This window comes from Sceloporus occidentalis, unplaced genomic scaffold (genome assembly GCF_023333645.1).
Source record: "Sceloporus occidentalis isolate IW3139 unplaced genomic scaffold, rSceOcc1.0.p SCAF_489, whole genome shotgun sequence".
NCBI lineage: Eukaryota > Metazoa > Chordata > Lepidosauria > Squamata > Phrynosomatidae > Sceloporus > Sceloporus occidentalis.
The window spans coordinates 54,654-68,424 of record NW_028317469.1 but is presented as its reverse complement, the minus strand read 5'-3'; the positions used below and the strand labels follow the sequence as shown (position 1 = coordinate 68,424).

Genomic DNA, 13,771 nt, shown 5'->3' with positions numbered 1-13,771 from the left:
GCACAGAAAGTTCTTACTCTCCCATATTCCCGTTTTATTGCACCGCGGGCTCAGACACTGAAGCGGAGGACCCCCAAATAGAAATAATAACCAGAGACACTTTGAGACAAAGTAACCTATCAATGAGATACCCATCAGCTCCAGTATGCAGGTGACGGTTAACCCTTGCCTTTCTCTCCACAGACAGCCAAACCTGTATCCCAATGAAGATCAAACAATGAATTAATAGTTATCCAATCTCCTGTACATCTGCATAACAAATACCATTGAGTTAATCCCATTAAAACGTCTTGACAATCATGCTATGGGTTTAGTTGATTTGCCAGTCTTCTCGCACCCTTAAAAATGCCCAGGAGAGGTTATAACGGCTAGAGATTGATAAAGCCTTTACACCAGGGTTTATAGATAAATCTCACATTCTTCAACAAGAGGCTGGAACTGGAAGTAGCCAACGTCTGCAAGTATAAGACCTCAACACGGGAATGTTTGCCACCGTGTAGCAAGCAACAAATATAGGCGTTCAGAATACATACAGAACATAGAAAGAAGCTGACAATTTAGAATTATTCTGGAATAGGAACCATGAGAAAAGCAGCCATAAAAGATAAGCCATTGTGCTTGAGTGGGCCATCACTGGATCCCGAGGTTTTTATTACCAAAATTAATAGGAGAAAGGGGTTAAGGAGACAAGATATCACCCCGTATAAACAAAGTTTGCATAATACAACAATTCTGACATATTGTAAGTGTGACAGCCGGTGAGCTGCTTACATGGGAGAGAAACATGAAAAAATATATATAAATAGAAATTGTTTCCAAAAACAAAAAGATCCCCACTCATAGCCCACAATGCATCTCTCCAATAACCTAGTTGCTATGACAACAGCACACTGCATCATTCAGGAAAACACGGTGATGATCTGGAAACTGGTTAGGCCGGCGAGCGGCTTAACCTCTCCGTCCAAAGCTCAGAAGGGATAAAGGGAGGCAGGAAAACCGCGCATGGCTGACTTTCCCTGAGCTGTCCAGAGTGGCTGGATCACTGCTTCTGCTGTACGGCTTCTTTCCGCGCGGCATCCTGGAGTAGCTGAGTATCTACCTCATCTGCCGGAAGCTGGACGTAGCGGACCACAGAGCCCCGGATAAAGCAGTTCTTTACAGACAGCTGCAGAGGGCATAGAACAGAAAACATGTGTGTGATTATGATATATATATATATATATATATATCTCACACAGAGGTCGGGGGTGGCTTAAGGACAGTAAGACTGTGCAGCAGTCTGCTGGGTCATACCAAGAAAGATTATTGTTCTGAGTAGGAGATGGAAGGATAGTTCCATTACACATTTGAGTAAGGCAGGGAAGGGAGACTCAAGTCAGCAAAGCAGACTTACCATATGGGGGTATTTCTCTGGATCTGTCACGCTGATATCTGTCAGCTTGATATTCAAATACTGAAAAAAGGTAAATACATGTTACTTTCTTACATTTCTTACATAGTATAGCACATATGGAGCATCGAGCATCAGTTTGACACATATGGAAAGACAGGGCCATAGAAGGCAAGGGTGAAGCGACATGGAAATTCTGGAGTCGTCACCCTATGAGTGTGTAATATACCTAAAAAAAGGAAATAAGATCTCTAGTTTAAACACTAGCTGTTTTTTGATGTTCAGTTTTGTTTTGTCCTAGAAGCTTGAGGTATCTCGTGCTTCCACTTGTCCTCTAATGATCAGCAGTTAGTTCTATGACTGTCCAGCAGAGGGCAGAATTGTAACAGGTGTTTCTAAAGAAAGGCCCATGTTCAATTAGGGGCTACATAGCTGTACCCTACGGCTTAAGTCTACGACCAGTCGTAAAGTCTACTCAAGTGACACTATGGTCCCCTGCTTGCCCAAATTATTTGAAAGGACAAGACTGGGAAATTGCATAACAGTGGTGTCCTAAAGATGCCAGATTCTTCATCGTCGTCATTCACCCCAACATGGTGTTAAAAGGCACCCCCTGTACATTTCTACCCATTTAATGCGAGAAAGACCCGATCTTACCTGATCGACTGAATGCAGCGTCCCACAGATACTGTAAAACAGACAAAAAAACGGTAAAACCACAGCCACAGCGAGAACAAGCAGCAGGAAGACCATGAGCAATCAAAGTGTGCCAGATCCGACACAGTATAGAACGCTAACAAAGCAACAGACAGGCCGGATACTTTTGTATCAGAATCTAGTATGCGTTATTTCAGTCTCACTGTAAAACCTTTAATTCCTGTAGCATTTACTATACATTAACCTGGCCTGTCACCCAGAGATAACCAAGGGTGTGGCAGATACTGGATACTATGTGCATCTATACATTGAGGTGCGAGGGTACACTGTTCAGACACCCGGGACAGGGAACGCGCTATTAGAAACCCCACGGGCTCCATCCACACGCAGCGAAAGCCTGGTCATCATACTACATGCAGCAACATACTGGAGGAGCGTGGAGTCTCGCTTCTCACCTCAAATCATTCTTTAACTCGACCACCACGTCCTTCCCCACGAGGGACTTAAAGAAGGAGTAGAACAGCTGTGCGAGGAGACACAAGAAGAATTAAAATCTCATCAGGAGGCAGGAAGAGCTTCGTAAATCTGGTACATGGCGCAGACAGAATTCTAACCCATTAACCACAGCCTACAGACATAAACGGGGTGTTTCACCCCGATTAATACACCCGCAGACGCGGCTACCTACCCACCACACAGGCAATACAGAACCTCGTACAATTAATCACAATCTAAAGTGACATGAAGGGAAGGCAGTTTATTAACCCTATAGAGTGCTTAAGGACTTCCATACTGTGCACTGCCATGTGTATATATTATATACATTACACCTATCTCACCGACGGGCGCCAGAAGGTTGTATAATAACGTCTGTCATCTCCCCCAGAGAAAGCACAGATTAGCAGCTGAGAGAGGGGAGAGGGGGCTATTGGGACCGGCTCTCTAAATAAAGAGACGCAGCATTAGGTTTTAAACCCCTTTAAGTATAAAAACGAGGCTCTGGTGCCCGCATATAACCAGCAGGAAATATGTCCGGGGACCACTAGCCACAGGGGCAGACGCCGCTGGGCCTTTCAGACACAGCCCCCTAAACTGCTCATACATCAGGGACCCGGGGCCGCAGAAACAGGTTAAAAAGCACTGGTTTCCCGCCATTACCATTGCTCCTGGGACGTCACACTCCAACTATTCGCCCTGGCACGAAAAGGTAAGCCCGTTGACGCAGTTACCAAGGCAACCGGAACCATGCAACGGAGCCCTGAACAAATTCCCTTGACTAGCGATATGTTCTATGTTCGAACCGGTGCAACAAAACCTCGCGAGAGCAGCAAGGCTCAGCGACGCCAGCGTGGTTTTCTTTATGGGCGCTGAATGATGACGTCAAGACAAAAGTCTATTCAAACAACGGGATTACTGCTTCGCGAGATTTAGCTTTTAAAAAAAATAAAACAACTTTATTGAAATGAACAATTACACTGTGCTGTTCAAAAGGGAAATCGGCCAGAGTCTTTCAGAAATGATTTGCCCCTATGACGTTATCTTCCCTGTACCTATATTGGTTTATGTTGCATTTAAAACCCCTATAGAGGCTGTTGGGTTAGTTTTCCTGCCCTGTGGCTTGGGGTATTATTAAAGGGACCCTCTGATGCCCCTATCCAACCCCATCAATAAAGAATGCATCTTAAAGCATGAATTTGTTGGCTTAAATAATAATAATAAAAAACCTACAGGAGAAGCAGCAGCTCCAGCGACCGCCCTCTATGCTCCGGATTCCACTCTACTTTCAGCCGCTTGAAGCAGCCAATCGGTGGCTGGCGTGCAGTCCCTTTAAAATCAAACTCTTTTCCGCGCATGCAGGTAGGGGATTCATAAGCTCCCCTGGAACTCGCGCATGAGCTGAAGGTAGTAAGGGCAAATCCATGGGAGAATTCTGCTGAATCTCCCCATCCTTTTGAAAGAGGGGTAAGAAGGGTAACTCTGCTGCTGTATGAGTTAAAGTGCACATGATGTCACGAGCATCCCCTTAACATGGTTAGAGGTGGCTCCAGGGACCGTTTTATCGAGACTTTTTGTGGGATGCAGAGGATTCTTTATGGCTGTTAGTAAAAAGAATAATCAATTTTACTTACACAGTTTAATTTAACAACGCAATTACATTACATTATATTTATTTATAAAGCGCCGGCAGATTCCGCAGCACTGTTACAGTCAGTAGAACAATTGTTTCTATACAAATTATTGTGACTTTTATGGCTGTGATACCCTCATGCCCAGAAAACATTCTGAGCTCATAGAAAAGAGGGGCATTGGGTGAGGAAAGAAGTAGTCTGGCTCCAAAAGGAGGGACTGTCTCTGCTATAGAGGGACACTTGGGTGGTAGTCTTCTCCTGGTGGCGTCTTCTCCTGGCCAGCAGGTGGTGATTCATTGACACGTTTCAGCTCCTTGTTATCATTGTGAGTGAAAGTCTTCGTTAGAGTGTGCGTGTCCCGATGGTATCTCCAGTACGTGGGTATCATTAGGGTGACCACATGTCCCTGAGTGCCCAGGACAGTCCCGCAAGTCTGAGTGAAGGGGGTCTCAGCCAATCAGGAGATATTTCTCAACTCTCCTGATTGCCTGAGTTCAGGAACCTCTCCTGATAGGCTGAGTCCCTTCTTCACACCAACTCGGTGTAAGCTGCAGCCAGCCACCGGGTATGTGTGCTTGACTGTGTGTGTATGTGACTGTGTTTGTCTGTTTGTGTGACTGTGGTGTAATGTCTGGTAATAGAGGGGTTAACACTCTGAATCTACGCAATGATTATATGTATATTATATAATCTGAAATCAATATGGTTTCCAAGGCTTACTAATAATATATATAATAGTACGGTATATGTGAATCAGTGTATATGTGATATATATATATATATATCACATATACACTGATTCACATATACCGTACTATTATATATATATATATATAATGTATTTCATGTGTACGTGACGGTGTGCATATGTGAATATATAGATAGATAGGATTACACACACAGACGTATATTATCCATCCTACCCCCTATCTTCCAAGCACACACTATATATTTTATACATTCACCTCTTCATAATATACAGTAAAAATGTGTATATTTATCATAAAAGACAGAAGGCTTTTGTATATACTGAACTTATTTAAATAACCTTAACAATAGGTGGTAGAGGCCAAGTGTAATGGGGGAGCCAGTTATGGATAGAGGAATGGAAGAGAAAAACGAAAGAATGCAAAAAAGATACATTTTACCATTTTATTTACAAAAATAATATTTTTGTGCAAAAGTTTACATGACAAATATAACAGTGAGTGCAAACCATAGAGAAGACATACCATGGTTAAAATTGGAACCAATGTAAACCTAAACTATTACAGGGGCCATAAGGCTGCGTTTGTAACATGTATCTGTACCGTAATATTCAAGAAGAAAAACCTGTATAATCATTTAGCAATTGTCAGTCCATATTCTGGCATTCAAAGTGTCTCAAGGTTTAACCTTTTTAAGGTTCAGTTCTTAATCCACCTCTTCAATGGTGGGGCCGGAGCTGCTGCCCTCCCGGGCCTGAGCTCCGCAGCTGGAGCCTGGCATACCGCCTGGCATGCCTCCCTGGTACAGTTTAGTTACGATGGGCTGACACACCTTCTCCAGCTCCTTCTGCTGATGGACGTACTCCTCCTTCTCTGCAAGCTGGTTGCTTTCCAGCCAGGAGATGGTCTGCTTACACTTCTCAGAGATGGTTCTCTTGTCTTCTTCACTGATTTTTCCCTTCAGGTTTTCATCCTCTACCATGCTCTTAATGCTGAAGGCATAGGACTCCAGGGCATTCTTGGCAGCGACCTTCTCTCTTTGGGCATCATCATCAGCCTTGTACTTCTCAGCGTCCTGAACCATCTTCTCAATCTCTTCTTTGCTCAGGCGGCCTTTGTCATTTGTTATTGTGATCTTGTTCTGTTTTCCGGAGCTCTTGTCCACAGCTGAGACGTTGAGAATACCGTTGGCATCAATGTCAAAGGTGACCTCAATCTGGGGCACTCCCCGAGGAGCAGGGGGGATGCCACTTAGCTCAAATTTGCCCAAGAGGTTATTGTCTTTGGTCATGGCCCTCTCACCCTCATACACTTGAATGAGGACACCGGGCTGGTTGTCAGAGTAGGTGGTGAAGACCTGTGTCTGTTTGGTAGGGATGGTTGTGTTGCGTTTGATGAGGACTGTCATGACTCCTCCGGCTGTCTCCAAGCCCAGGGAGAGAGGAGCCACATCAAGCAGGAGCAGATCCTGTACATTTTCAGATTTGTCTCCCATCAGGATGGCAGCTTGAACAGCAGCTCCATAAGCCACGGCCTCGTCAGGGTTGATGCTCTTGTTCAGTTCTCTTCCATTGAAGAAGTCCTGCAGCAGCTTCTGCACCTTGGGGATACGGGTGGAGCCTCCGACCAGCACAATTTCATGGATCTGTGACTTGTCCAGCTTGGCATCTCTCAGGGCTTTTTCTACGGGTTCCAGGGTGCCTCTGAAGAGGTCGGAGCACAGCTCCTCAAAGCGGGCCCTGGTGATGACTGTGTAAAAGTCAATGCCCTCAAACAGGGAATCAATTTCAATGCTTGCCTGGGTGCTGGAGGAAAGGGTACGTTTGGCTCTCTCGCAGGCTGTCCTCAACCTTCTCAGTGCTCTTTTGTTCTGGCTGATGTCCTTTTTGTGCTTACGCTTAAACTCCTCTACAAAGTGGTTCACCATACGATTATCAAAGTCCTCTCCACCCAGGTGAGTGTCACCAGCTGTGGCTTTCACCTCAAATATGCCATCATCGATGGTGAGGATGGAAACATCAAAGGTGCCGCCTCCCAGATCGAAGATGAGGATGTTGCGCTCTCCACGAGATCCCTTGTCCAGGCCGTAAGCGATGGCGGCTGCTGTGGGCTCGTTGATGATTCTCAGTACGTTCAGTCCTGCGATAACACCGGCGTCTTTGGTGGCCTGGCGCTGAGAGTCGTTAAAGTAAGCTGGCACGGTGATGACAGCATTGGTGACTGTGTATCCCAGGTACGCCTCTGCCGTCTCCTTCATCTTCAGCAGCACCATGGAGGAGATCTCCTCAGGGGAGAAGGTTTTCTCTTCACCTTTATACTCCACTTTCACCTTTGGCTTCCCCCCATCGCTCACCACCTGGAAGGGCCAGTGCTTCATGTCCGACTGCACCACAGAATCGTTGAATTTCCTGCCGATCAGCCTCTTGGCATCGAAGACTGTGTTCTGTGGGTTCAGCGCCACCTGGTTCTTGGCAGCATCTCCGATCAGTCTCTCGGTGTCGGTGAAGGCCACGTAGCTGGGGGTGGTGCGGTTTCCCTGGTCGTTGGCGATGATTTCCACCTTGCCGTGCTGGAAAACACCCACACAGGAGTATGTGGTGCCCAGGTCAATGCCGATAGCAGTGCCTTTAGGTGCCATGCTGATGTATGGAGTGCAGGCTCTGGAGCTCTTCTGGGTGAGTCAGGCAGCTGTCTGTAGTAACTCTGCTCTGTATAGCTGGGTTTCTTCTCGCGGTACCGGCTACTTCGCTCAGTAATACCGAGTATCTATAACCAACTATGCTGTTATCAGGTATTTGCCACAGCTAGCGAGCGCAGCCTGTATTTATACTACGAAGCGATCACATCCTCGTGTGCCTCTCAGCCAATCACAGTGCGCTCCTCTTCCGTCACCTTAGAAACATTCCTGAAAGTTCCCGAGCGCTCCGAACTCTTAGCCAATGAGCTTTTAATTTCCACGACATCACTGGAAGAACATTCGCGATGATACCAGCAGGTCCGCGGTCCTGTCCAATCACTGAAAAGAGCGGTACGCGACGTCACTTTCTGAGAGAAGCCGCTGGAACTATCTAGTGGGGGGTTTGGTGATACAGGAAGCTCGCAGCCAATCATCTCAAAACTAGACAGTAGGGGGCGTGCCCAGCTGTCAGTTCAATAGACGGTGCTGGACGTTTCTAGTAGTAAAGTTCGTCAGCGTCGCAGAAAGGGTTAATATTATTCGGTAATATCGTGATAAATTTCGATACATTAGTGATTTACTGCGACCCTAGCTGTGTACGGCGCCCAGCAGCCATTCACAGACATTTTACACGAAGAAAAACTCACATGAGGCAAATAGTTTTAATTGACATTTTTTATTTTAAAATGAGATATCCTGTTAACTCTTTTCTTGCCAAAGAACGTTTACTGGCCTGCGAATAACCTTAGTAAATCTTCATTATCTTCTGTTGTATTAGGTTTCCATTATACCCTATTGGGGTACTAAGCCCTTGCTGTAAAAATAACAAACTGGTACAAGAGAAGAAGAGGGCTCTGCTCTTGTGAGCTTACAATCTAGGTATAAGTAATATAGCACTTTGTGCGCTATAACATCCTACTTCCATACCATGTTTTGTGTGTGTTCCAGCAGGGTAGAGACCATACAGTTCCACCGTGTATGAGATACTTGATTGGCCTCCTGGGCCCGCTTTGCCAGCCACATAAAAAAAATACATGGGTGGCACTGAAGGGGTTAAGCGAGGAAGCTTTTAGAACCCTCTCCCATTCCTCTCTGTGCCCCCTCTCTTATCTCTCCTCCCCCCATCCCATGTTGTGGGCTGTTCCATAACAAAGTAATGCTCTCACAGCTTGAAAAGTGGTGTTATCACCATAGCAACCACTAAAATGTTCCTTCTACGTGGACCATATCATTAATCGCTATGGTTTTCAGACCATCTTTGAAACTTTGAACCAGGATCATGTTTAATCCTCCCTGCTTGTCTTTGCAGTCCTAACACTGACTCTATATAAAGGGTTAAACGTGGGCTACATCCAGCTGCCATGATAGTGAAAACCTATAGTGTGTCACCATGGAAACATATCATGAAGCTCTTCCTGCAGCAGGAGCTCACTGGCATTGGGTCTTCATGATGTATTTTGAAGTCAAAGTTGAAGCTACAACTCAGTGAAGGTCCATTGAACAGACCTTGTTGAGTCTCTTGTAGCGGCTCACTAATGGTGGCAATTAAATGGTTCCACTAACGGGTAAATGAATGAAGTCACCTCTATTCAAGCAGGGGTTGCTGTGTTTCTCACTGGTTTATCAGAAATCATTAAATCATTCAGCTCTAGCCTGTGTGACTCTGGAAGAAATCCTGACAGTCCCTAGGTGTGGAAATCATGGAAAGAGCTCTTGGAGGTCGAAGTCACTGGAGCACATCGACCTCCGAGGGCCCGTCCAAGAGGGGTCTTCATTATCTGAAATTCATCCCAATTGTCTTGAACAATCATCTTTAAATCTGAAGATGGTCAGTGACCGGGATCTCAGAGGGGCTTCTGTATTTAACAGGGTTACCCCTCTGGGGTGGTGGATCCTACGCGTGCCCTCAATCTCAGAAGGGCCACTGGCTATGTTGTGGGTCTGTTGTGACTAAAACAAGACACTGATCCATGGGTGAGCTCCCTTGTGGTCTGCTACTGGAGAATGGCGAGGTGTGACGCGCTCCATCATCACGCCACATGAAATCTGCGCCATGAGCAGCAAATACATTCCCCTAAAGGAGCCGCTGGATGAGTTCTTTCCCCGACGTGTATAAGGTGTGGGTGAGAGCCACTCTTAACACGGCACCATCACCCCCCACCAGCATTTCCTTTTTATCCTTAATATTCCTTTTATTTCCTCCGTTAAAGGATGCTTTTGGGGCAATACCACATAAAACACATCTTTCTTCAGTGCTGTACAGTACCACACTAAACCCCTTCATGACAAGGGGTCACATAACGCGTGTTATAGCATTTCCAGTAGCTAGGCAGGGAGAACAGCTTCCCGGGCGCCAGGAAGCGATTTATAGTTGCCATGGCGACTGTTAGTGTATGGTGTTAGCGTGTGTGTACATGAGCGTAGAGAGTAATATGTCATACTACGACACACACAACACCATACACACTAACACTACACTCCTATACACGCACACACACTGGCTAACACTATATATGTATAAAATAAACATTCTAACACTATGTATACATACACACTGAATACAGTAAACACACTGACTCCAGCACTACATACACACACACACACACACACAAGCACACTTCACTACAGTATACACACTCACATACACTACTCCCCCTCCCTTCCCCAATAGGGTATAACGGAAACCTAATACAACAGAAGATAATGCCCCAGAGGCAGATATACTGCACCATGTCAAGAAGATTTACTAAAGTTATTCGCAGGCCAATAAACGTTAACAGGATATCTCATTTTAAAAATAATGTCAATTAAACAAAAATTTTTCGTGTAAAATGTCTGTGAATGGCTGCTGGGCGCCGTACACAGCTAGGGTCGCAGTAAATCTCTAATGTATCTAAATTTATCACGATATTACCGAATAATATTAACCCTTTCTGCGACGCTGACGAACTTTACTACTAGAAACGTCCAGCACCGTCTATTGAACTGACAGCTGGGCACGCCCCCTACTGTCTACTTTAGAGATGATTGGCTGCGAGCTTCCTGTCTCACCAAACCTCCCACTAGATAGTTCCAGCGGCTTCTCTCAGAAAGTGACGTCGCGTACCGCTGTTTCAGTGATTGGACAGGACCGCGGACCTGCTGGTATCATCGCGAATGTTCTCCCAGTGATGTCGTGGAAATTAAAAGCTCATTGGCTAAGAGTTCGGAGCGCTCGGGAACTTTCAGGAATGTTTCTAAGGTGACGGAAGAGGAGCGCACTGTGATTGGCTGAAAGGCACACGAGGATGTGATCGCTTCGTAGTATAAATACAGGCTGCGCTCGCTAGCTGAGGCAAGTACCTGATAACAGGATAGTTGGTTATAGATACTCGGTATTACTGAGCGAAGTAGCCGGTACCGCGAGAAGAAACCCAGCTATACAGAGCAGAGTTACTACAGACAGCTGCCTGACTCACCCAGAAGAGCTCCAGAGCCTGCACTCCATACAACAGCATGGCACCTAAAGGCACTGCTATCGGCATTGACCTGGGCACCACATACTCCTGTGTGGGTGTTTTCCAGCACGGCAAGGTGGAAATCATCGCCAACGACCAGGGAAACCGCACCACCCCCAGCTACGTGGCCTTCACCGACACCGAGAGACTGATCGGAGATGCTGCCAAGAACCAGGTGGCGCTGAACCCACAGAACACAGTCTTCGATGCCAAGAGGCTGATCGGCAGGAAATTCAACGATTCTGTGGTGCAGTCAGACATGAAGCACTGGCCCTTCCAGGTGGTGAGCGATGGGGGGAAGCCAAAGGTGAAAGTGGAGTATAAAGGTGAAGAGAAAACCTTCTCCCCTGAGGAGATCTCCTCCATGGTGCTGCTGAAGATGAAGGAGACGGCAGAGGCGTACCTGGGATACACAGTCACCAATGCTGTCATCACCGTGCCAGCTTACTTTAACGACTCTCAGCGCCAGGCCACCAAAGACGCCGGTGTTATCGCAGGACTGAACGTACTGAGAATCATCAACGAGCCCACAGCAGCCGCCATCGCTTACGGCCTGGACAAGGGATCTCGTGGAGAGTGCAACATCCTCATCTTCGATCTGGGAGGCGGCACCTTTGATGTTTCCATCCTCACCATCGATGATGGCATATTTGAGGTGAAAGCCACAGCTGGTGACACTCACCTGGGTGGAGAGGACTTTGATAATCGTATGGTGAACCACTTTGTAGAGGAGTTTAAGCGTAAGCACAAAAAGGACATCAGCCAGAACAAAAGAGCACTGAGAAGGTTGAGGACAGCCTGCGAGAGAGCCAAACGTACCCTTTCCTCCAGCACCCAGGCAAGCATTGAAATTGATTCCCTGTTTGAGGGCATTGACTTTTACACAGTCATCACCAGGGCCCGCTTTGAGGAGCTGTGCTCTGACCTCTTCAGAGGCACCCTGGAACCCGTAGAAAAAGCCCTGAGAGATGCCAAGCTGGACAAGTCACAGATCCATGAAATTGTGCTGGTCGGAGGCTCCACCCGTATCCCCAAGGTGCAGAAGCTGCTGCAGGACTTCTTCAATGGAAGAGAACTGAACAAGAGCATCAACCCTGACGAGGCCGTGGCTTATGGAGCTGCTGTTCAAGCTGCCATCCTGATGGGAGACAAATCTGAAAATGTGCAGGATCTGCTCCTGCTTGATGTGGCTCCTCTCTCCCTGGGCTTGGAGACAGCCGGAGGAGTCATGACAGTCCTCATCAAACGCAACACAACCATCCCTACCAAACAAACACAGGTCTTCACCACCTACTCTGACAACCAGCCCGGTGTCCTCATTCAAGTGTATGAGGGTGAGAGGGCCATGACCAAAGACAATAACCTCTTGGGCAAATTTGAGCTAAGTGGCATCCCCCCTGCTCCTCGGGGAGTGCCCCAGATTGAGGTCACCTTTGACATTGATGCCAACGGTATTCTCAACGTCTCAGCTGTAGACAAGAGCTCCGGAAAACAGAACAAGATCACAATAACAAATGACAAAGGCCGCCTGAGCAAAGAAGAGATTGAGAAGATGGTTCAGGACGCTGAGAAGTACAAGGCTGATGATGATGCCCAAAGAGAGAAGGTCGCTGCCAAGAATGCCCTGGAGTCCTATGCATTCAGCATTAAGAGCATGGTAGAGGATGAAAACCTGAAGGCAAAAATCAGTGAAGAAGACAAGAGAACCATCTCTGAGAAGTGTAAGCAGACCATCTCCTGGCTGGAAAGCAACCAGCTTGCAGAGAAGGAGGAGTACGTCCATCAGCAGAAGGAGCTGGAGAAGGTGTGTCAGCCCATCGTAACTAAACTGTACCAAGGAGGCATGCCAGGCGGTATGCCAGGCTCCAGCTGCGGAGCTCAGGCCCGGCAGGGCAGCAGCTCCGGCCCCACCATTGAAGAGGTGGATTAAGAACTGAACCTTGTTTGTAAAGGTTCTCAGCACAAATGTGGATAAGAAAAGTTCTACGCTTTTTGACCTATTGCTCAGGCTAAACTGTGACTCGTTGTATTATTACTGGCCCCTGCTCTGTATGATATATTTATTTTGCTTACATTTGTTAAATTACGGGACGTGTGCAATTGTCTTACATATGTACTGTGTTCTGTCTAATGTTAGAATTTCATATATTTTTTGCACAGATATTTTATATTTTTATTTAAATAAAAAGGAACAGTTATAGTACCTTTTGGGTGTTTTTTTTTCTTACCTTTTCCATTCTTCAAAATGTGCTTTTATTTGGGGGTCTCAGACAAAACAAATCTAAACAGCCAACATCTAAAGCCAATCACTAACCCACCTACCGCTCAATTCATTTATTTTATACAATTCTTTTCTGCATCCTGAAATCTCTTCTCCTTATCTCCTGATATGGCGGCTGAATGCTGCCATTGGTTGCTGTCATTGATTTCAACGGGAGAGCTGTGTATCTGGCAGGAAGCATACTAGTAGAGCAACCAAGGGGTTAAAGCACCATCATATTTACAGCGGAAATTGTCGGCTCTGTATAAATAAAAAGTAATAACAGAGAGATCCGCACTCATCCTGCAGTAGCCGATCACTCGTCGTATGATCAGGAAAGCTGGGATACAGAGCCTTGTTTCCTGATCACGGTGCCATCTGTAGGTAGGGAGATCAGAGAGAAGCAGGGGGTAAAAATGTAAATAATGTAATAATAAACAGAACTGATCATCAT

General features: G+C 46.3%; 3 protein-coding genes across 3 annotated transcripts; 1 reads left to right on the top strand and 2 right to left on the bottom strand.

Moving 5' to 3' along the window:
• Window positions 1–1,039: 1,039 nt before the first annotated feature.
• Window positions 1,040–2,585, bottom strand: LOC149271588 (U6 snRNA-associated Sm-like protein LSm2; the record flags this gene model as incomplete). Its single annotated transcript, XM_089507293.1, has 4 exons — window positions 1,040–1,165; window positions 1,394–1,453; window positions 2,048–2,078; window positions 2,503–2,585. Coding segments are annotated over 4 exons (300 nt in total), but the record flags the coding sequence as incomplete, so codon positions are not given.
• A 3,004-nt stretch (window positions 2,586–5,589) lies between these two features.
• LOC149271587 (heat shock 70 kDa protein) lies at window positions 5,590–7,521 on the bottom strand. The gene has a single exon (XM_089507302.1). The coding sequence runs from the start codon at window positions 7,519–7,521 to the stop codon at window positions 5,590–5,592; it is 1,932 nt and encodes a 643-aa protein (XP_089363428.1).
• Window positions 7,522–11,055: 3,534 nt separating this feature from the next.
• On the top strand, window positions 11,056–12,987 carry LOC149271586 (heat shock 70 kDa protein-like). The gene has a single exon (XM_089507303.1). The coding sequence runs from the start codon at window positions 11,056–11,058 to the stop codon at window positions 12,985–12,987; it is 1,932 nt and encodes a 643-aa protein (XP_089363429.1).
• The last annotated feature ends 784 nt before the right edge of the window (window positions 12,988–13,771 follow it).

Bases quoted from the DNA above. Each gene is read 5' to 3' on its own strand.
- LOC149271587 (XM_089507302.1), bottom strand. From the start codon at position 7,521: ATGGCACCTAAAGGCACTGCTATCGGCATTGACCTGGGCACCACATAC.
- LOC149271586 (XM_089507303.1), top strand. From the start codon at position 11,056: ATGGCACCTAAAGGCACTGCTATCGGCATTGACCTGGGCACCACATAC.